General features: G+C 34.8%; 1 protein-coding gene across 9 annotated transcripts in view; it reads right to left on the reverse strand.

The window, feature by feature from the left end:
* CEP112 (centrosomal protein 112) overlaps positions 1–23122 on the reverse strand; it is a 163326-nt gene that overhangs the window by 131471 nt on the left and 8733 nt on the right. For 8 of the 9 annotated variants that reach the window (XR_013940635.1, XM_080560596.1, XM_080560591.1 and 5 more), the window contains 5 exons: positions 21828–21924; positions 20493–20564; positions 13815–13862; positions 13600–13677; positions 826–912 (listed from right to left, as the gene is read on the reverse strand). Coding sequence is in view for 8 of the 9 variants with exons in the window: in XM_080560596.1 (XP_080416722.1) it covers positions 826–912; positions 13600–13677; positions 13815–13862; positions 20493–20564; positions 21828–21924 (382 nt within the window). In the remaining variant the exon portion in view is untranslated. The remainder of the gene's footprint in view (positions 1–825; positions 913–13599; positions 13678–13814; positions 13863–20492; positions 20565–21827; positions 21925–23122) is intronic. The other variant, XM_080560593.1, reaches the window with a different exon arrangement.

Below are 23122 nucleotides of genomic sequence, written 5' to 3' on the forward strand. Positions count from 1 at the left end.
CAGTAATGCTAAGCGTACGGTAGGACAAGTCATTGTGATCCCGATCCTGAGCACTGAGCTCCCGTTACACTCCTGGAATCACAGCGCGTCAGAAGGCACTTAGTACCTCACAGGATTTGACCCCACACATTCAAAACACAGTATTAAATGTAACAGAATGGTCTTTGATGGTCTTCTCGTAATCTTCCCCAAAGTGGTGTTGTGCAATACGATAAAGTCAAACCCAACTTAGCCCAAAGGAAGTGCATCTGGTGTCATTTTATCGCTGTGAATGGTTAAAAGCAACACACAGCGTTAATAATGTAAGAGCATAAAAAAACTATAGACCAGCCTATGCTTTAAGATGGTGTCAAACCAGAGACTACTGTTCTGTTGGTAGGAACCTGTGACAAGCATGCATATTGTCCTACTGCTATTTTTCACATTTTGTCCATAAAAATATAATTCTTTTCAATATTTTTGTGCACAGTTTCCTAAAATACAGGTGTCTTCTCTTTAAAAGAAAAATCAGAAGTTTATGATTTCATCAGCATACAAATCGATAGAAGCTGCTAGACTGGTAAAATGGGTTGCCTAGTTAAAACAAACAAACAAAAGTCACCTGGTATTTTCATATGCTTTCTGCAAGCATTTTTCTTTACCTAAGTTCCTGCTATCATAGAATATTCTGCATTCTTATCAGCTTATGCAATCTGTTATCTACAATCTTACTTTAAAGGAACATTAATTGCAATTCTGAATAAGTACAATTGTGAACAATTTATTATAGTCAGATTCTCTATTATTTTGTTCTATATATTGTCTCTGGAAAAAAATAGTTCTTACCTTTTGAACATCAGTATCATGCTTCTGCTGCAATTTAAGTTTTTCTTCATGAAATTTACCTTCCAATATTTTCATTTTCACATCCAGCTTTAAAAACAAAATAGAACCAATAAACAACTAAATTAAAGAATAAATTTCACTGATGTCCTTTGCGTAACCTTTATATTATTCATGCATGTCTTTGAGAAGGCAATGGGAAGTCACTAACAAATAACCGCTATGAAAAAAAAATTAAAAAAAAAAATCAATATTCAGTTTCTTGGTGTTTTCATATTTATCTGATAAAGCTGCTACAAAAGTTCTCAACCTAAAATATTTATTTAGAAAATGAATTTGTAAGATGTTTTAGTTGGCAATAAAAACAACTGCTACTGCCCAGAAAAGAGCTATCATCTTTTATTTAAATAAACAGTTAAGAATTAAACTTTTCATATTTGTGTTACTATACCAAGCACGGTAGGCAAGCTTTTATTCTTTAGGCAGGTGTGACATTTACACAAAGAACGTCCTTTAGCACAGATGCATGTTTATTTTTGTTTTCTATTATTCAGAGATTTCACATTATAAACACATTTCCTTTTAAAGGTTTCTTATAAAGGGATTAAGATTACGGCTGAATTTGATTGCTAAAATACATTTCTTGTTTCCGCTTGTTTGTTCACTGTAGTGTACTTAACACCCCCAACAACAGCATATTGCCACTTATTACTTATAGTCCAAGTTTTCATCTTAAAAGTATTTTTAATCTATTGCGTGTTTGCACTATGCCTTTAAAGCTTGCCTTCAGGACTCTGCAAATATGATAGCTAGTTTGTGCTTCTCAGAGTTCTTAAAAAAAAAAAAAAGGCAACACCTCTATTCACCTTCGTGCTGTTCCACTTGTACCTTTAATTGTTTCTCCTATCCAGGCAACAGAGCAGCCAGAAAAGCTTCCCCAGAATGACAGATCCCTGTAACCTCCCTCACGTTACACAGGACAGATCACAACCATCGGAGCACGAGTACCAACATCTCACCAAAAGATGTATTGAACCATTATACTGCCAACAGAAAAAAAAAAAATCTGCTTTCAGGATGTTCCAAGAGCCCACAGTGCTGAGGCCCGCCGGGCCTGCAGTGGGGCACCAGGCTCAGGCCATCGTGCAGCTCTCTCAGGCTCAGTTTTGGTTAGCTCGGCTAAGAACATCACCTCCAATCTTCTCAGCTGACAAACTCTAAAGGAACCAACAAGCATTATTCATTCCGCCCTTATTTTTACTCCTTTGACTTATCCAAAGCAGTCATTCTAGCAAGAATTTTTAGCTAACATATAGAAGAAACAAATACACCACAAATGATTAACAGCTATTATATTACTTTGTTGTATGCATCTGTTAACTATGACTTGCAGAAATACTTGAAAAAAATTGAGCTACAAAACTCCAAGTCATCATTCAACTAAAAAACGCAAAATGCAGTGCAATAAATACTGCGGTCCTCAACAGCTGAGCGCAGAAGAGCAGCGCACGCTGTTAATTTCCAGACTCCACACCCACCGATTGCCAGAGTACATGCCTGCTTATTACACCACATAAAGAGGCTTCTTATCTCTCAAGACTAAAGAGGCACATAGTCTTATGCAAATTATCAAGAAAATAAAGTTGGATTGACAATTAATCCAAAGAAAAGGGAAAGTATGCTTAGCTGCCAGACACCTTATCATCCAAAAATGAGCATCACAATAAGAATGCATGTTCTATTCACAAAATACATGCATATGTATATATGAAAAGAAATATATGCATATATCCTTCTAACAAAGTGACATTGTAGAAGAAAATCTCAGTACCCGGTGATAAACAAGCGTTGATTTTAAAAAACAGCGCAGTAATCCACTTCCAGACAGACAGTTTGTGAACATACCATACCATAAATAAATATGAAGGACATGTAAAAACACAAATACTAGAAACTAAACATGACAGAACCTCCAATCTAGTTGAATTACATTAAAAGCTTACAAATTACTGACACATGGCTATCACACACACACACCTATTAAGTACACACAAACACAATACATTTAAAACTCATTAACAAAGTGAGAACATCTCAGCTGACATAAATTAATCCTCTGCATTTTGCATCAGTTGAGCTCTGGCCCATGCCTTTATTGTTCTATACGTTGAAAGAGCATAAAAATGAGACAAACTAGAAGTCGTCTTCTATTAAATATGGACATATATTTTAAAGCGACAGTGACTGCTCTCAGCAACTTGGCTGTCTTTCCACAGGTTAACAGCAATACTTGAAGTTGGCTCCTGCTTCTAGTCATTAATCTTCCACTTAACAACTTTCTTGCACTTGCATTAGTTCTTATCAATTTCACTTCATTTTCTATTCATTGCACTAACTCTGGGAGGATGGACCTCCCCCTTAAAAGCGCACAGATTTTGGGACTACTTTCCAAAAAGGTTTGACAGCTTTGTCTCAGGAGAGCTACTGGCAATCAAACAAAAAGAATTGGAAAAGCATGTCCAAGGTACAGAAGTCAACTCTTAACAAAGGCAAGCACTGCAGTAACTAAATGAACAGTTTTTTAATTTAAAAAAATAAATTTAAAAATCTCTTACTTGAAAAATCCAAAAGACCAGCAACTCACCAGTTCAGGACTTGAAAAGGAAACCTTCAAAAGCAATCCTATAAACTTACAATGAAATTCTGAAGTTTCAGCACTCCAAACATTTTTCAGACCTGTGTCATCCACAACTTATACAATTTGGTCACTTCAGGACATACCATATAAATAAATATTAGGAAGCCTGATTTTAAAAATCTTTGAAAAAGCAATGATTTGTATGCACATCAAGCTTTCAGCTTAAGTTGAAACCTGTACTTGTAATGAGTATCTGATAAATAAATTAAAAATAAAATAATCTCCAGGAACAATACTTCCCAGTGCAATACTTCCAAGACACACATCTTCAGCATTTTTCATTGTAATCTCTGGAAATGTTAGTGTGAGTATTTGCTGTAAAAATACAGATATATTGGTTTTAAAACCCTACATTAGTAATTTCTTCTATGGAAAATTTCCAGAAAAGCCAGAAAGCAAACTTTTTGGCCCACCCTTTGGAAGTTGGCCTTGCACAAATTCACCGCATATGTAAATTAAAAAAACAAATCACATGATGCAAACACATTTTAAAAAGGGATCTCATTAAGACTGGGTTTGAAGCAAATGGGCTCACTTCACAACTGGGTGAAACTTCTCCCCTGCCACTTCAAAGTTTTAATCTTTGATTAAATACTAATTTAAATAAAGGCGTATCTTTGAAATTACAAGCATACTTAATTGAATCAATTGCATATCTGTAGTTACCCAAATGCCAAACCTCATTTGCTAAGTTGGTCTCAATTTCCTGTGGGACAGCACTTTATAACTTTTACATGTTCCTCTTTTATAAACTTCCCTTTGCATTTCAGCGTTTTACTTTATTAAACATATATGGAGAAACAAACTGACTGACCGCAGTAACAAACTAACACCTTCACAAGTGTTAGAGAAAACAGATAAAGACAGCTTAGAAAATCTGTCATTCACTTTGTTAGAAGCGACTAATTGCTCTGATGCTCATCAATTTTAATAGCTTTTACTACTAGTTCAGAGGCAGCAGAGAACATTAAGTTTACAACATGTTACCAGAGTCAAAAAAAAAAAAGTGTAGATATTGTGTAGATAGATAGCTGTATCAGAGAAGTTTCCAACTATGTATGAAATGCAGCCATTGCTGTAGCCTGAACACCATTCCTTTGGATTTCTGTCATTGTTTACTCTCCTTACAAAGAGTATGAGGCAATTAAACCCTAAGGCCATGTAAACATTACTGATGTCAAACATCTGTGCTGTCCCTGTTATTTAAAGCCATGGAGGGTGGTATCAACAGAACTGCTTTTATGTGCCTAGTCACACTTTCTTCCTAATTAACAAAAAAACAACAAAAAACACACTAAATCCAGCAAATAGTTACCTGAAGATGGATTTTCATCATATCACTGTCTTACATTTTCATAACGCGGGTTTGTTGCCATGAAAATTTAAATAACTGTCCAACTAAAACTGATAGAAACTAACCTGCAAGAGTCATAAATCTTTGGAAAAATAAAGGTGACATCCCAGCTTTTCCTCACGACAGAAGACACATATTCATCTTGTCACTATTTACAAGAATTTGTAGGAATACTGAAATACCTGATTTAAAAGTCAATCACTAAGTAAACTAAGTACATTAATTTGAGGCTGTAGTTTGGAGAGAGCTTTGAACCCCTGCTCACTGTTCACTTGTCTCATCACCGGGATCACCCTTAGGCCAGAGGGGCATCGCGAAGCTCTAACATCCATCAGAGAGGGGTTTTGGATATTTGACAAAACAGCACTTGTTTGCTTGCCAGATTTCTTCCAAGTCTATGAATATATGGGAGAGGGAGGAGGAGAGGAAAGGGGGAGGAGGATGTAAACAATAAATGAGAACTTCAAAGTAAGAGCTAACAGCGCAGAACAATGACTTGCATATCTTACAGTGTACGACAAAACTTATTTGTCTTGGTGTAACGCAGCTGCTTAAAGAAAGCAGTTCACAATGCAAAGCTTTGATATTTTCACGGAAGAGAAAGATTTCTTTAAAAAAACAACTGGAAACACAACTAGAACTTTCTACTGAATCATGTTTACTTGATTTTAACATCCAGGGTTAAAAAAATATACAAATACCTATAATTCATACAGTGTTTTAACCTATATGGGCAGGCCATGGCAATAGACACCACACCTGAAAAACACTCAAGATTATGTGTATAATCAGAACTTCATACAAAAGCAATTTGGAATAATGCATCTCAGATTATAATTAACAAAGTATTTTTTTTCATTGTGTTATTTCTCTATCTTGTATTGTACCCTCAAAAAAATTAAGATCAACTTCGAGGTGCATTAAACATTAAAATAAAATAAAAAATGTTAACATTTAGAGCAATTCAAGGGGCAGAACAACCTGAAAAGTGTCAAAAAAAATTACTGGAGAGGAAAAAAAGGAAAGAAATGAATACTATATTTATAGCAATTACTTTGAATAGAAATTTCTGCAGTATATATATATAATTTCTTTTTCTCATATTGAAACTACTCTTCCATTTTCAAAATAATTGTAAAAATTGTGCCTCCTGTTTTTGTTGCAATAAGCTGTCTGTAAGAAGCACACTTGTCACATGATATACACCTTAATATCATTTTTCATATTTAACAAGCACATCAAAAAAGATTTGTTTTCCTTGTACGTGCTGATAGTACTCTAGGAGCACATTGCACAGGAAAGTTTCGTGACACAAAGTCTAAAAGATGAAATAGCAGAAAAACTGTTTTTTGGAAGCGTCACGTCTCTCAAGCCTATGTTGTTCAATTAAACTAATTAGAGGAAGGATAACAAGCCAAGAAGTCTCAGACTTACAAGAAAAAACAACTCAGATCTGACATGGATGACACTGTTGGTAATTGTTCACCATAAAATCCCAGGAAGGCCAAAACCAGGAGAACATTTAAGCTATGGCAATGTAAAGCAATGTAAGTCTACAGACAAGCTTGTCTGTAAACGCCTTTACAAATAAATTAGCAAGGTATAAGGATGAATGTTTTGCTGAGAAAAATGGTGAGAAGTTTGCATTTCTCCCCAGGTTTCGACTTCAAGGAGTCTGACTTTCAGCAGCAGGAAGACGAAGCCTAGCCATGAGAGCCCCTCTCCCTGTGCTCTGGGTACAAAACCAGCGACTGCTCCATTTCCCTGAGCTTCACTTTGGTTCCCTCGATAAATGGGATTCTATACAATAAAAGAGGACTATTTTGAGTCCTTTCTACACATACATTTTTTTATAATATGTAAAGGAGCTTTTAAGTGTCGAGGCCCATTGTTTTTCACTGTTTCGGGTGCAGACATTTCCCAAAATGATCCTGTGAGGGCTAGACAGGATACTTTTGCAGCCTGTCTTTTTTGATTTCCAGGGCACTAATGTATAAATTAAAGGAAGTCATAAATAATATTTTTCCTAGTAGAACATTACACACAATAAAAGCAGGTTTTCCAGCTGGGATTCACATTAAGGTTGGGCTTTTTTCCTGATGTTGCTGTGCTCATCTTCCCAGGGTAATATAGATATCTCCCTCCTTCCCCCCCAAAAAATAAATGTATAACTTCATTTTGAAACAGCAGATACATAATCACTCCTTAAATAATAAACAAACTCCTTAAATAATAAATAAACTTCTGCATTAAATACCATCAATATTTCCATCCAACATAATGCCTAACATGGAAAAAAAAAGAAAGTGTCTTGGAAAGTCTCTGTTGCAAAGAGCTTACAGTCTCAATAATCCAGACAGACTGAAAGAAAAGCAGCAGACAAGTGAAACATGCAAGCCAGAAGTCAGAATGTAAAAAGAGCCTTTATATACATGGCATTTTGCCCAGATGCAGAGGTCCTTCCACAGGAGACTATGTTTATGATCTGGACTACATTATTTGACCTAACAAACATGTATACTTCCCTCCACATATCTAACCTTCTTTGTATTTGTACTCTTTAAAAACATGACAGCTACTACTTTCATTTACAATATTTTTACAGGGTACTGTTTGAAGAGAAACTAGATGCTCACCTACGTAAAAAATTAGTATGACATTGTTCCATTTTTATAGCCACTAAAAATGAAAGGCTTTGTCCTAAATCAAACCATACCAGCCCAGCTTTACCCTGTCAAGAAAAATGTCTGAGTTTTTTTTTTTTTAAAATGACACTGAACATTTGGTGTATACAGAAAAATAATTGCATGGATAATTGTTGGTATTTATATGTAAGAGTCATTAATCTCTTTTAAAAGAGAACAATATATTTTTTCATAGATTTCCAAGTTGAGGGTGGTGGGAATGGGGAGGAAAGCATACTGCCTTGTATCCCACCAACTGTTATAACTTGAATTGGTATTTTTACTCTAAAGGGTTTTTTATATAGCTAATAAACATAGTGTGTGTATTAGTACTACAGCACATCATATTACTTAACAGCTCTATTTGGGGTGGTAACCACCCCACTTCCATACATAACAAATGTGTCTGCCACTTGTAGAAGAGACTGACATCAATAAGTACCAAAAAAGTTAAAACTATGTTTAGGAATTGTCAAAGCTTATATATAGTAACAAATTATCAGATGCAATTATATAAAAGAGAGCTCAGAAATGTAACAAACTATCTTCAGTTGACAGCATTGAGAACTGAACCCTGCTGAGCCTTCTGAATGTGCCAAAATCATACCAATTTTAAAGGGAGTTAGTAAAAGTCTGAGTATAATGAAGATAGTAGATACTACTTGAAAAGTTCATATAATTTAATTCTGCTTAGTGCTATGCCTAGCAAAATAAATCATTCTATATACACTTAATCAACTGAACTTACTTTCCCAGTGTTATTTCATATTTGTTTATGTTATATTTCACCAGCTACTGAATTTTGTAGTCACCTCAGGATCTCCTAGAACAGTCATTAAAAGCACACTTCTGCCTTTATTTCACAATTGCAACATGTGAGAATAACAGTGTATGGTACCTACTTTTTCTACTCAATGTATTTTCTGCCATGAATAGCAGGATCTATACATGTAAAAATCAAACTTAAAAAGACAAAAATGAGACACTGAGGTAGAGATTAATCATGCAGCAAAAGATTAATTCCCAGCTGCTTGGCAACCATCTGGACATTTTACTGGTTAAAACGCTAGTTTGAATTGCTAACCTACCGCTTTGATCTTTCTCAATGTCTCCAGCACATATGTGCAATAATTAAAGACAGTTCACAATCTATTGCAAAAAATAAATAAATATACATGTCCATATATATCCCCATGACCAGCCCAATTAGTATCAGGAATTATAAATCACAAGTCAGTTTATGAAAACATGTCTCATCCTGATATACACTGTATGTCTCACACCAGTCTAGCAATAAAATAAGGTTTGGATTTTATTACACTACATTCTGAAGAGTTATCAAAGCAGACAGGATACGATTTCCTCATACGGAAGACAATGGACAACTTGCATATGTTCTTGGGAACAGGACATTCAGTCAGGAACCGTGTTAACAAGTCAAGATTGTTGCGTTTTTAAACTAATAGATCTGTGTTCAGAATGATAACCAGGGGAGAGTCAGTTTACAACTGAATTCTCAAAATAAATCAGACACTTCATTCAATACAGACTTCAGGTTAGTCCATAAAGAAGAAAATTCAAACAAACCAGAGAATATTCAAAGTCATAATACTTACTGTTTGGAATATAATATATATAAAATTTTTAAAGGGAAACGAAAGTGTTTTCAGAACCAAGCTATCATACGAAAAAGTTCTGGAAAAGTAAAAATCAAGAAGGAATAATTATGTCTTTCCTGCCTTTTTGGATTTTTTTGCCTCTTCTTATGAACCACATATACGTAAACAGAATTCAACATGCATTCTGGTGGAGGTTGTTGTTAAAATGTAAGAATTAAAATTTTTAACTTTTACCAGTTCAAAAACAGCAGGAAGTTTAACAACAGAAGTATGACTTGTACAGTTTTGGATGAACAGGGAGACAAAAGATGAACAGTAAATTAGGATAAGTGAGAATGAAAAACAGAGGAATCAAAAAGATCGTTGCAACACAAGAAGCTCCAAACTGACCGTGGAACTGCATGAAGCTCCAGTTACTGTAAATTTCAAGTTTTAGGCCCACCTATAAGTACCTTTGCAACTGAAACGCATTCAGAAAGTCAGAAACATTCTCCCTCCTGCTATTATTAGTAAATACCTCTGAGCTTAAAGTATAAGCAGGGTCACCAGCCACAGGACATGCCTAAATAGGCTCCTTCAGCCTATAAGCTCCTTCAGCCTTCCCAACTCCACATCTATACGTATTTATATCCATCCACTGTGTACATTTAAACTCTAGAAAGACGTACGTACACATGAGCACACATCCGCTTTTGTTTCATTATAATGTACAAGAGAGCAATACTGATAGATTTTATTACCATTCTCAGAAAATATGGACAAAATATCTCTCTTCAATGAAGAAAAAAAAAATCAAATCAGTGACGTAGCTCAAAGCACAATAATGTTGAATTGGTAAAAGCTTAATTTAATTACAAGCATCTTTCTTTTAGAATACTGTCTCCATGTAAGTTTGTTTATTGCTTCTAATTAACCTAGCATGCATTAAATGTCTCATTCACATATTTATATATTTTGCCATATAACCAAGCAATTAAGAGGAAGAAATCAAAACCAAAGTAATGATGCTCATTGATTCCTTCATAGCATTGCTGAAAGGAGAATACAAGGTTCACCTGCTGTTGAAATTATGGTTAATATAATTGTGTCTATAATCTGATCCATTTTGCTTCATTCCTACAGAGCATGCCCATCTCCTTCTAATTGGAGTGGCACATTTTTTTCTCCAATTGTTTTCTCATTTGTTTCTAAAACACCACTGCTATTCTCTGATAACACCAGCAAGCACTATTTATTCTTCCTCAAAAACTTCAACAACTTACTTTCCTCTCTGTCTTCTTTCCACTACATCCTATGCATGTTCCCTTTTGGTGAACATCTAGACCACAGCCCTTGTGCAATTCACTCCACATCAAGCCATAATCTCCTGCTGGTTAAGTGAGAAGCAAAACATATCTGCTTTCAACACGTTAAATTCAGGTCATTTTTAGCCAGACCAACACTTAACTATAACATCGTCACTGCAGCATGCTGATTTTATCTTCACGTAAATAAATGACTAGATGCCAACACTTTCAGTGCAGCAAAGCTATATTCATGGCTCGATGATCTTTACAAACAAAATTTATATCATTGCAGGGCTATTCACAAAAAAGGAGAGAAAAAAATCAAGATTATAAATACAGAAGTTCTAAATCTGTATTTTAAACATTTTTGAAAACAAAAAAAAAAAAAAAAAAAACCTTTCTTCTTTTTCATCTTTCATCCAGTCCTCAATCCATTGAAGTGAGTTCAGGGGGAAGAAAAGACCTTTTCCCCCCATTCTCTACACTTTAAGGTATCTTTCAATACTTAGATCATCTCTCCTTTTCTCTGGGCTCCTACTCACTCCATCAGTCCTCATTTCACATGACAAATTGGTGGAAATTATCCTGCAAGTATTCCATATCCTCTTGAAAATTCAACCACTGCCTTCCCCACAACTACTCCTCCCTGCAGTTGCACTACAACATCTACTCAGCTGACTGTAGAAAAGACAACCGTTTCTGCCAGATTGCTTCAAGATACACGAGGCTGGAAAAGCATGGGCACTGCAATACTCAGTCTTTTATCACTGGTTTTCTAAAAATCAAAACAGCAAAGTGATAAAGTGATAAAGTCAACAAAAGCATTGCAAACACTCAGTGTTTTCAGTTATCCTAGACAGATGAAACTTCCTAACAGTTATTGCACAATGTACTAACATTGTTTACAACATTAAATTTAAAAAGAATAATATCAGAAGATTCTTGTCTCAGATTCATTTAGACATCGTTTGTAGAGTCTAGTCTGCTCTGTGGAGTATTGGGTAGCACTCACGATGACCAAAGGTGAAGTTCAAAGGGAGGCTTTTTCCTATTTATCAAGATAAGCCACTCATACAATCTGTTCTGTTTTGCTGTACTGCTGAAAATTGATATACTCCTGTTTTGTTGCATCTTCCTTGTTTGAACCCAGGATTTTTTGGTAATGACAGTTTCCCAAATGGTTTAATCCACGTCTGAAGTATTTGGGGAAAATATGACTAAAAACCACTGCCTGATGATATTCACATTTTCACAAATCTGTGATGTGGTTATCATTGAAAATGGCCATGTGTTTAGCATTACAGAGTCAAAACAGGTGCAGGAATGGTTTATGAACAAAGGTCTAAAGGTTAAAAGCAAAAAACCACAGTTATCCTATTTTATGTTCTACTACAAAGAGGTTGAAAACAATTAAAGGTTTACAAAAAGCTCTTGTACAGCACTCCTTCTGTTAATACATTTACATTCTATAAATGAAAAGACTTTATTCTTAATTGAGCTTCACAAACAAAATAAGATGAAAACACATTTAAGTTTTCTACTTAGCAGCGCACACATGGTGATTGCGAAATACTTTCTATAGCCTTTCCAGTTTGAACTAGCCCACTGTAGAGTAACATTAGGAGAAAGCACTGGATTTTTACTGCGTGGTTTAGAGGATTTTTTCACAGGACGAGAAACCCATTCACTGAGTACTTTATATTGCTACTTGGCATGCATTCCTATTTGTTTAATTTAAAAATATTATTTAAATGACAATATCGTGCTTACAATTTATTTTTTAGTTTATTTTCACATCTTATGAAACCTTGCCTTGCCTCACCCTGAGGCAACGGTGGTTTGAAGACTGTCGATAGAAAGAACAGTGAATATTAGAACAGTGCAGAGAAAGTGAAATACATGTGTCATGCAACTGGTGTATGGCTGCTTGTTTATGCATCACATTAGATTTCCAGCCAGCAACATAAAGCAGAATTTCATATTCATCGTTAATAAAATAATGGAAGTATCTGCAAACCAAATTTAGCCTCCCTTGTGTCTCAGTTAAAGATGCTTCTGAATCGTCCTTGAAATTAACTTTAGGACCATTGTAATTCTTAAATATTCTTACAACATACCACGTAAGGGAGGGATGATTTCATGGGTTGCAGACAATGTCCTTTCCTTTCCAGCTCCTGCATATTTGCAGTCCTATGTAGGTTTAAGTACTTTTGGATAGCTGGTTCCCTGCATGCACATGATTTACTTTTCCAATAGCAAATGACTAAACCCAGAAAATTGAAGGATTTGAAGAAGAAAACAGAAAGAATGTGCGCTCTTGTTTGAAGAAGAAAACAGAAAGAACGTGCGCTCTTGTTTGGGTTTGGTTTTCCTCATAATACACATTGCATTTGCTTTACTGAAGTCTGGTTCACCGGCTTTCCAAAAAATATGTAATGCCTATATGATTTCAGAAGAACTCGTGCTAAATATAGCATGTTCAAGTTCCATCTCATGACTGATGTTCTAAATGAAATTGATTTATGGCAAAAATCATAGGAATACAACTTATCAGGCCTTGAGCTATGAAAACAGAAAAAACGATCACAAAACTAATTTTTTATTCTTAAAAGTTGAAAGTAAATAACATAGTATGAGAGAGTTAGATAAGCATGTTTTGATGCTGATCTTGCCAAATAATGTTCAAAAGAAATAGCACAAATGAATAAAAGAGGACTGGAGCTAGATGAGGCAAACATAGACATAACGTAGGCTTTAATAAAAACAAGTTTTATAGCTGCAGATTCTTAGAGGTATATAGAAAGTAAATGCACTAAATCCTTGTTAAGTCAAGGGTTCCATTGCTTCGGTTAAAAGCTATGTTTGGAAAATTCCTAGATTTCACTTTTCCACACAAAAAATTCCTTCGAAAGAATAGTCCATGTGCTCAGAAGGTCTCTTTTACTCCATACGTAATTGGAAAATACATTATTTAATGAAAAGCCTTGCCACTTCAGGGAAAATATTCTTATATGAGATTTTCTGGTAGAACAAACTGCTTTGTGAATACTTAAATTGAGAAGAAACACCCTAAATAGCTAATTTAGCTGTAATTCTCTTCTTTTCTGAAAAAAAAAATATACAAATAGCATCTTACCTCTTTCTCATGCATTTGAAATAGTGCTTGTTCATCACGAGAACTGCTACTTTTTCCTAGGCCAATTTTGGATGTCGTCTATTGAATGAGAAAAAGCAGATTCTAAGTTCAAAGTAATAACTCCAAGTAAAAATCATTCCTAAACAGAAAAAAAATATTAAGCATGTTTGCCTGTCCTTATAAAATATGAAGGGAATATAAATATAAATACCTACCAAAGACACTGGCATTGGTTTTTCCCGCAAATATCTTGGATTTTCTAGCTGAAAAACAAAGTTACAGAATAAGCAATCACGTCAGCATTGGCTTCTTGTTTCTTAAAAAGAAGAAAAAAAGATTCTCTCTAAAGATTCAAAAATGTTTGCAATAAAACTTTGGGTGCATAGTTTGAAAGATAATCTGTTTCAGCAAGCCTTTACTTAACTCAAACATGGTATCGCTCAATAGAAAACCAGCAAAATATTTAAGCATGCCTTTGGATGAATCTACCAGTTGAAGAACTTTTTTTTCCACTAGAAATTTTGCTAATCTGTGTACTTAATCTGCAAATCAGAAACACGGTAATGTTTCTGCTGTTTCTAGATTCAAAGGGTACCATGGCTCTAACTTTTTTTTAAAATTCTAGGTTAATTTCCCCATGCATAATTCTTTCTCCTTTTAGAACATTTCAACACGTTTTAAGAAAAGAATCAGAATTTAAATGTCCAGTACCACACTAATATCTTTTACAAGTTAGAGAAATAGACAATCTTCAGGAAAGACTATTTTGTGGATATAATATTGACAGAAAGTTTTAAAATTTTAGTGTTTCCTAATGCAAATGCATTTCAAATTGCACTTACAGAGTAAATATTTGAAAATTGCATGAACTTCAAAATACGAAAAACCTGGCTTACAGAAATTACTTCAACACAAAATAGCAAGTTGAAGAAAACCTCTTCCATGTTCTTCCCTGAAAGATCTAAAAAAATTGAAATATTTTTAAAATAGTTTCAAAATTTTTAATTGAAGTTCTGAGATCTTAAGTGATTTATCTGAATTTTGAAACATACCAATGACTTTGACATTGTTTAGATAACAGCCTACAAAACAATTCAGTAGGATTTGCTGCACTGATTTCTTTATTAAACCAGCTGCAGTTTGAGTGGAAATTACACATTTAAAAATTCAATTTTTCCAAACTCTTGTGGTTGTAAAAATTCAATTAATGCGTGTTTTAAAAGAATTAAGTAGCTAAATGCATAGTTTATACCAAAAAAAACAACACTTTATTCAATAAAGTTTCATTTAAATTAGTGTAAAGCTATAGAAAATTTACTGATTACAATGATTTTAACCTAGCATTTTTGAAAAATATGAGTGCATTGAAACTGTATCCACATATGTAAGTCATAGAGACAAAACATAAGGAAATAATTCATTAACAGTACTGTATAATTAAAGCAGCTCTTTCAATCACTGTTTTTAAGAACTGAATACAAACCATTGTTCACAACCCACTTCCTCTATCTTTTTAATTTTCTCAGACGATAGGACTCAAACAGCACATCACAGAGAATGTGTAATACCCAGGAAAACCTTTCAAGGGTATAATCTTGTAAAATGTGGCAGTGAGATTTGGAATGTGGTTGCAATACATATCTTACAACATTTAGTCTTTTTTCTAAAAAAATTAGAATGATCTGTGAGGCATGGCAAATATCAAGTGTTTGCACTTTCTCCAGTACTATTAAATAAATTTGTGAGTTGAATTTACCAGTGAAAAAGAGGCTTAATCCCTCTGAAATTTCAATTTGATACAGTATTATTCATTTCCTGTCCCAAAATATTATGTACAATTTCTATATGCTGTTAAAGAGTCGTCATATTTCACCCAGAAGTACTTGAAAATATTAGCATGTTTAACATAGACTTCCAGGTATATCATCAGAAATATTGGATAATACTGTTCATTGAAACTGAAAGTTTAATAACGTTTTTCTTTACCGTCAATGAGTTTACTAAACCAGATACATTAGGTCTTTCATATAAAGTTTTTTTTTTTTTTTCCTTTTTTTAATATACCACTATGACTGGCATGGCAAAAAACATGGGCAGACGGCAGTGAATAAAGGAATGCTGCATGCAGCTACTAAAAAAATTGTTAGACACAAGAGATTAGTGAGGAGAGAAATAGAGGAGCGAGAAATAGAGGAACGAGAACATCATGAAGTACAAGTACACAGAACATATATAATAATAGAAAAAAACCAAGGGTGAGATGGAAATGCAAAGTAGAAAAACCTGTAGAACAGAAAATCTAGGATTTTCTTTGGCCTACACATTTGTACCTGCAATACTATTTCATATCTGAAATTCTCCAACTGCAGTAGTATTACGATCTTTCTTCTAACTCACTTGGTTTCCAGCTCATATTGCATCTGTCCCGCAAGCCAAACCATTGCCTACAGACACCCAGCATTGAAGAAGGCTTGCCAAAAGCTCAAGGTTAGCTCCCTGACCTTGCTCCCCGACCTTGCTCCCCAGAATACCGAGCAGCAGATAATCCCGAACATGGAAAGCCTTCATCATTACCAGGTGGACTTCTGAGAAGGCTGCAGAACTGAATTTCAAATGCATAGATATTTTCCAAAAGTCCTCTCTCAGAGGGGAAAAGAAAAAAGTCACCCTTTACTTTTGCTTTTTCGAAAGCTAAAAATTAATGTAAATATTTATGATTAATTCAAATACTTTATCTGACCATGAAATTACGCTGTTTACAGTCTAAATAGCTAAGGTATATTCTACTTGTTTATAAGAAAGAAGGAAAATGTGTCTCTAATACTTTGTATGGCCTAAGTCTTGCATTTTTTGATTTTGTAACAGCAGCCATATGTGCTTTGAAGTTTAATGTTCCCACTTTGTTACTTGTTGTGGATTATATCCACTTAAACTGATCTGTAAACATTTAATGTCTCAACATTCATTCTTTTCATGCTGGTCTTCTGCAAAACTTCTTGTTCTCAAAATTATACCACATTAAAGAGGGAATATCACAATAAAGAATGCCCAAAAAAGAAAAAAAGCTTGTATTTATGAGAAACATGCAAATTTAAAAATAATAAGCAAAAGGTCAAAGACAAACCAAAATACATATGTATGAAACTGAAGGGCTGCCATGAGAAGAACAGTAAATCACATCATGCTTTTTTAAGAGTATGAACCAAATAAATGTCATCATGAAAGACATCTTTATTTGAACTAGAATTGAACTCTAATTTGTAAATACCACTTCTTAATAAAAAATGACATTTTGAATCTCTTTGTAGAAAATATTTTTGTTTCTCCTGTTCTGTTGGGCAGTTAGACAACAAATCATTTTTCAATTTGTGAGGACTGCCATGATCACCTTCCAGTACTCAAGTCTGCCTAAACCAGTAAATCCTGGTGTTGGGAGGGCTATAGATAATCAGATTCCCATTACGAGGGGAGAAAAAAAAATACTTTTAAAATAATCTACTTTATGAATACATACGCTCCTAATTCATGAAAATAAGTAAGGCAGAAATCCAGCATAAAAACAGATTCCAAAACTGAATTTGAGGTAAGTTAACCATAATTTTTAACTTCGATATTCTCAATTGCCATTTATTTTAACAAGATAGCAGACAAAACTATGTATTTTTAAAGTATACTATTTTAAAGCAATGAAAGCCATGAGTGAAGCATTCATTGGAAAAGTAAACTGAGCTAAAATGGTTCCGCATAATAGCAAGGATAGTGCAGAAAAAGCCTAAGTTTGAGCACTAAGGACTTCTACAAAACTCATCCTCAGGCTGTCAACTACATTTTACCCTTGGGGCTGAAAACAGCATCCAGGCTTTCTACCACAGCCCAGAAACTTATACCAAAGCTTCTGCTCTTTTGACACAGTAAATATCACAACAAGGACTATGGTAATGTTATGCTTTCATTCTTCCCCTTCCTAAGTCACATTTTGTTCTTCAGAAGATGTTTATCAAGGTCTATTTGTCTTCAATAATACACAATTGTATCTTATTACTGTTCAGTAACGGAGTCAGAAGGTATGTTGTATATATTAAGATGCAGGAAAAAAAACATTTAGATCAGCAGGCTTGTTGTACATTCTCCCTGTAAGCTCCTTCAAAGACAAAATGTGATTGTTTTCAAAACAAGGATGGAAAAACACACATGAAAGAGTTAAGAACACTTCAGATTTTGAAATGGTAAACAACTAAACTGAACCTTGCCCTAAGTTCTTACTTTAATCTAACAAACCCAGCCAGCCTGCTTGTTCCCTACAGAAATAACTGCTGAGTAGCTTCAGGAAATTTGAGTAAGGACATTCTTATCTAACATCATAATTTGTAGGGAAGTTCACTTTAATGCTGCTTCTGCAGTCTTAGTGGAAGGACATTAAAGCGCATAAAGATTGTTTGTCAGCATGAAGTTGAATTTATTTTTTGAAGTCACAACACCACTTGGAGTTCACTGTGGGAAAGTTTTTACAGTGTTGCTGCCCTCCAACACCACAACATATACAGTAGGTATGTTTATAGTAAGCAGACAGACTAAGAAACCAAACAAAAGATAATCAAATGGTTTGTACAAAAATGGTTGAGCTTAACTAGACTGGAAAGACATGGGCAGATGTGAACTAAGTACACAAACCAGGCATATCATACACTGCTGCTGTAGCCACCCAAGAACTCTGTGTTTGCATCTACTTTAACCCTGTGTTATATATAATTTCTCCAAACAGGAGAACATATTTCAAGCCACTGACCACAGAATTTCTTTGGCCTCAGTCCTGTTAAACCTTTATTATGCAATAACGTTTGCCACGATAAATCTTTCTGTACAAGACCTGAGTGTCCAAATTCTTTGGACTGAAGATTGCACATCGCTTCTGGTAAAAGCCAAAGAGATAACTCTTGTCCTGGCCAAATTTCAATAACGAAAAGTGATGTTCTCCCTGATTAAAAACCCTTTTGCTGTTTCCCCAGGGTACAATCTCTTTGTATGCTTCCTACCTAAGATGAAGCATTGAATTTCCTGGGATGTTTAAAAGACTGGCTTTGTCACACCTGAAATTGGCTACCATGACAAATGAAACCATACCAGAAGCATTGTGAAAAAACCTAAGTAGGCTGGGTAAGAATATGTAGGGGTCTAGTTCATTGTTATTCCTCTACATAACTTAAATTTTAAATCCAAAAATTGTTTGTGTACAACCTACAAGTTTAGCCAATACGAGGAGAAAACAGCCAGATAGTTTCTAAGGAAATAATTCCCTTATTCAGCAAGCTTATTTTCCTGACACTACATATATTTTATGATATTTAGTTACTTCTCAAGAAATAACTACAGGGAAGGTGGGCATGTCCCATTTATGAAGTACACTAAATTTGCAACAGCATGCAGAAGTTTATTGGCAGTTGTTAATAAAATATGATAGTTGAGGAATTTTTAAATATATTCTAAAATAGCTAAGGAATAACAAATCAAGTTCAAAGTAACAGCATGGCCAAAGATTACTTGAATTTGTCTAAACTCCTGGCTCTGACACTTTTCCCTTCAAACAACAAAACAATTTTTTCTTTTCTACATTGCAAATGCAACTTCAAGGCACGAACGCTTCATAGTCCCACATCGGTTTAGATAAGAGTCAATAACACTAAGAAAAACACATTTTTATAATGTATTTAAAATTAGCTAGTTTTAGTATTCGTTGTGTGAAAGGCAAATTTAATCACTATCAAAACTCAACTTTTTTAAAAAAAAACATTTAACCAAGGATGCCTAGAATACAAAGACCTTGAACAATAAAATGTTTGATAGAGATAATCAGAAATGCTGCAAGGCAAACGAAAAAAAAATATCTTGTTACTCATAAGAAGCAACAATATTAGCAAAGTGATGCAAGTTTTACTTTTCATGTAGGAAGTTCTTACTGCTAACAACAAATATCTGAACTCTTCGTAATACAGTCTGTTAAGCCTTGACCTCTTAGTGGAGAAAGCACAAAATTTACTAAAACTTTTCACACTATTTTTAATTAAAATTTAAAGTGTCTGAGCTACTGATGTAGGCATATCACAGAAGCAAAAACGCATTAGAACCACAAGCAGCAACTATAGCGCAATGTTAAATTCAGTATGTGACCTTAGAAATACATGACCTACATAAGGATTTCATGTTCCCCATAATAAAACTCATTTTATTCCTAAATGTAACCACACTTGTCTGTTCCTCCATGTTTTTAAATTACTCTGATGTCTACATCAAGTTTTTTGGAAACACCTCTGACTCCTACTCGAGGAATTTTTGTGCTTTCCTATTTTCTCCATCAGGAACAGCCCACCGCCTGGACTAAAGATTCTAGTTATTAAAAAGGAAGAAAAGAGATTAATGCACTGAAAAGCCTCTTGAACCTTGCCAACAGGAGGCAAAGCCTAACCAAAAATGTTAAGTTGCATTAATGGCTTACAAATTTTATATTTCTATATTTAAAAACAAACAAACAAAATAACACACACGTAGAAAGCCAAACTACTATTTATACTAACTTAAATTCAAGGTAATGTTTTCAAGTTTACTAGAAACAGTCTGTGTTTCTGCCAGAGTATGACATTTGGTTTTGACCATCAGGTATTATTTTCATTAACTTATCAGTAAATATATTAAAATTATTTCTTAGAAATAAGGCATTTGAACATTTTTCCTCTTCAGAGGACATATATTCATTATTAGCATTTTCAAGCTTTATAATTTCATTTCTGAAAAACTGACTCATACACAAAATTTTGACGACTAAATTCAGTGATGAAAACTCTTTAGTAATATAGTCTGCATTTCAAGCCAATAAATAAATAATGCACTTCTTATTTTACCCCAAGATTCCAACTATTGAGACGTGCTTCGAGGTCACTGTCATCCAAAGCAGTGGCTTTTTTATGATGGTCCTGAACATAAAAAGTCAAACGAAATATCATTAGAGCTGATAGCGACATAGTGCAAAAAAAGCTTCTCATTAAATTTGGTAATGCCTACTCTGCTCTTCCTAACTCTGTCATGGTACTTGTCACAGCTTTAATCTAAATAGCTCAGTTACCAGTAGCATAGTGTGCTAGCAAGGAGTTCAGAGGAGGATGAATCACCCTCCCACCTCACTTTAATATAGCTCTTTATTTTACTTACTAATTCCAAAGCAATGGCCTGCTCTACACAGGGTGTGTTCACAAAATAAATAAGACAAAACTCCATTCTTCAGGGAACACACTCTAGAAATGAGCCATACCTAACTGTCTTTGGCAGCTGATGGGAGAGCCATACAAGCTTCCAGTTTCACCTATCTGCAGTTCACTTCCTCAGGAGTTCTTATTTGCGCCCAGTAAAGAAAAGTAAGAACAGTCTATCTGAATTGCTCGCAAGTCAATAGCCCACTCCCAGCTGCAATTGTTCTAAGCTGTTCCTCTGATACAATCAAGAAATAAACGTGGGCAGATCTAGAATATACATACAGCAAATAAAATATTTCATGGAGGTGTGGGACCTATAAATGATGCACTGACTACAGTGAAGAAACTAGAGGAGATGGACTTCTCTGAGGTAACGAACACAGGATGTTAAAAGGCTACAAAACACATTTGTAAAAGAGAACAGCAACATCATATGTTTTGATAGCTTTAATTTTTCAGGAGTAATTTTAGTTTCAAATGCTTGCTGTTATACAATACCATTAAATAGTTTGGACTAAAACAGTTTCACTTGAAGTCTGACTGCTGTCTTTCAGTCAGATATAATGCTAGTTGTTGAGAGTTTGATAAAACAAACTGTCCAAAATTCACACAAAGGTCAGCTGTCATTAAAGAGAGCCAAATCCATCTATGCAGATTTTTTTAAAATCTATTATTGCAAATACAAGATGATGTCAATACAGCCAATTTGCAAAGCCTGTGGATAACAGCACGTCTGACATTAAACACACTATACTAAACATAGCTCAACCTTTAGGATGAATCGAGAGTATCCTACCAGAAATTTTTTCCTGTGCACAAAGGGCAGATGCTGATGAGTTTTAGTCCATGTCACTCCTTCCTAAATATCTCCATTTGTACACAGGGATCATGAGTCATGCACTTGGAAATAACAGCTTTACAGGAATATATAAAAAGAACTCATTGAAACTACAGCAGGTTTTATTACAAGAAGGAGAAGCAGCTTACAGACAGCGATGCAGCTAGGTTATCTTCATCTGTCCGGTGAGGAGGACTCGTAGACTGTGATCTTAATGTTGGCTTCCCATTGAACGTGAATCTCTCCCTGTTGTTATAATAAAAGTAAGCAAAAATAAAATAATTTTAATGCTTGTGGCACACAACAGAGCTTACCCTTAATAAGATCCTTTCTACGACAGTAGATGATTATCCAGATGTAAAGGTCAAAAATAGTATATATATATATGGTATATTAAGAAGTGTTTTTTGCATTTCTCAGTTACTACATTACTCAACATCTCTCAACAGATTTTAGAATAAACCTAAGTTCACCAAGAGGGCTGATTTAAGAGAACACGTTTTTAAGACAAAATTCCTAAGCACATGAGACAGCATAGGATAAAGTCTGACAACTCGGAGAACAAAAAAGGAATGATGATGCTGGTTGTCCGCACCACAGGGGAGTCTAGTCTGGGAATTCCTAAAAATGAGGTTAGCTCAAGGTATATCTTCATGTAACATACAAACCTGAAGACAAGGACAAGAACCACAAAAACAGCTCAATAGAAAAGCAATGACTTGAAAGGCCAGGGTGAAGAGTAACATGTGAAAGAAACAAGTCATATATATTACCTTAGCTGCACCTCATTTCAGCTCTCTTTCAGGGACTATAGTGATATACATGGGAGGGACAGTAAGAAAAGCCCAGAAAGCAATACAGGATATAGCACAGAATAAACAAGTACTCTGTCCAGTACAGAAAAAAAGGACACAAGGATGCTTTGAAAAAGCTGTTAACATAAAGCGTTTGCACAAGAGATTTCAAGTAGCAGAAGATACCTGCCATTCATGAACCTGGACAAGAGATGCCTCCCAGTCACAGAACAAGGAAAGAAGAGAACAGCAGCACAGAACAACAAAAACAACGCAAGAACTCCAAAAGTTTGTTAAACAGGTTGATACAGCAAAGGATCCAAAACGGTAGCAAAACACCTTTCAGCATATACTCGGGTGTCAATTCTGAATGTATTAAAGTAATTAAAGACTCCTGTTAGTCAATCCACCTTCCTGTGACTAGCTACATAGTATTAAAATCAAGTCAGACCATTAAAATGCCTTTCATTCTTTCCATCCGGCAGAAAATTAGACTGTAAGATATGCCAAAAGACACTGAGATGAATTAAGTGTTTATGAAGTGAAAGACAACCGTTGGATGTACAATATAAACTAGTCACTTCTAGGAAGACATACACAAGCTTTTCATGAAGCACACCAGCCCAGCTTTCATCACAACAGCAGGGAAT

The sequence above is a fragment of the Anser brachyrhynchus genome (assembly GCF_964034855.1).
Source record: "Anser brachyrhynchus genome assembly, chromosome: 18".
NCBI classification, from domain to species: domain Eukaryota; kingdom Metazoa; phylum Chordata; class Aves; order Anseriformes; family Anatidae; genus Anser; species Anser brachyrhynchus.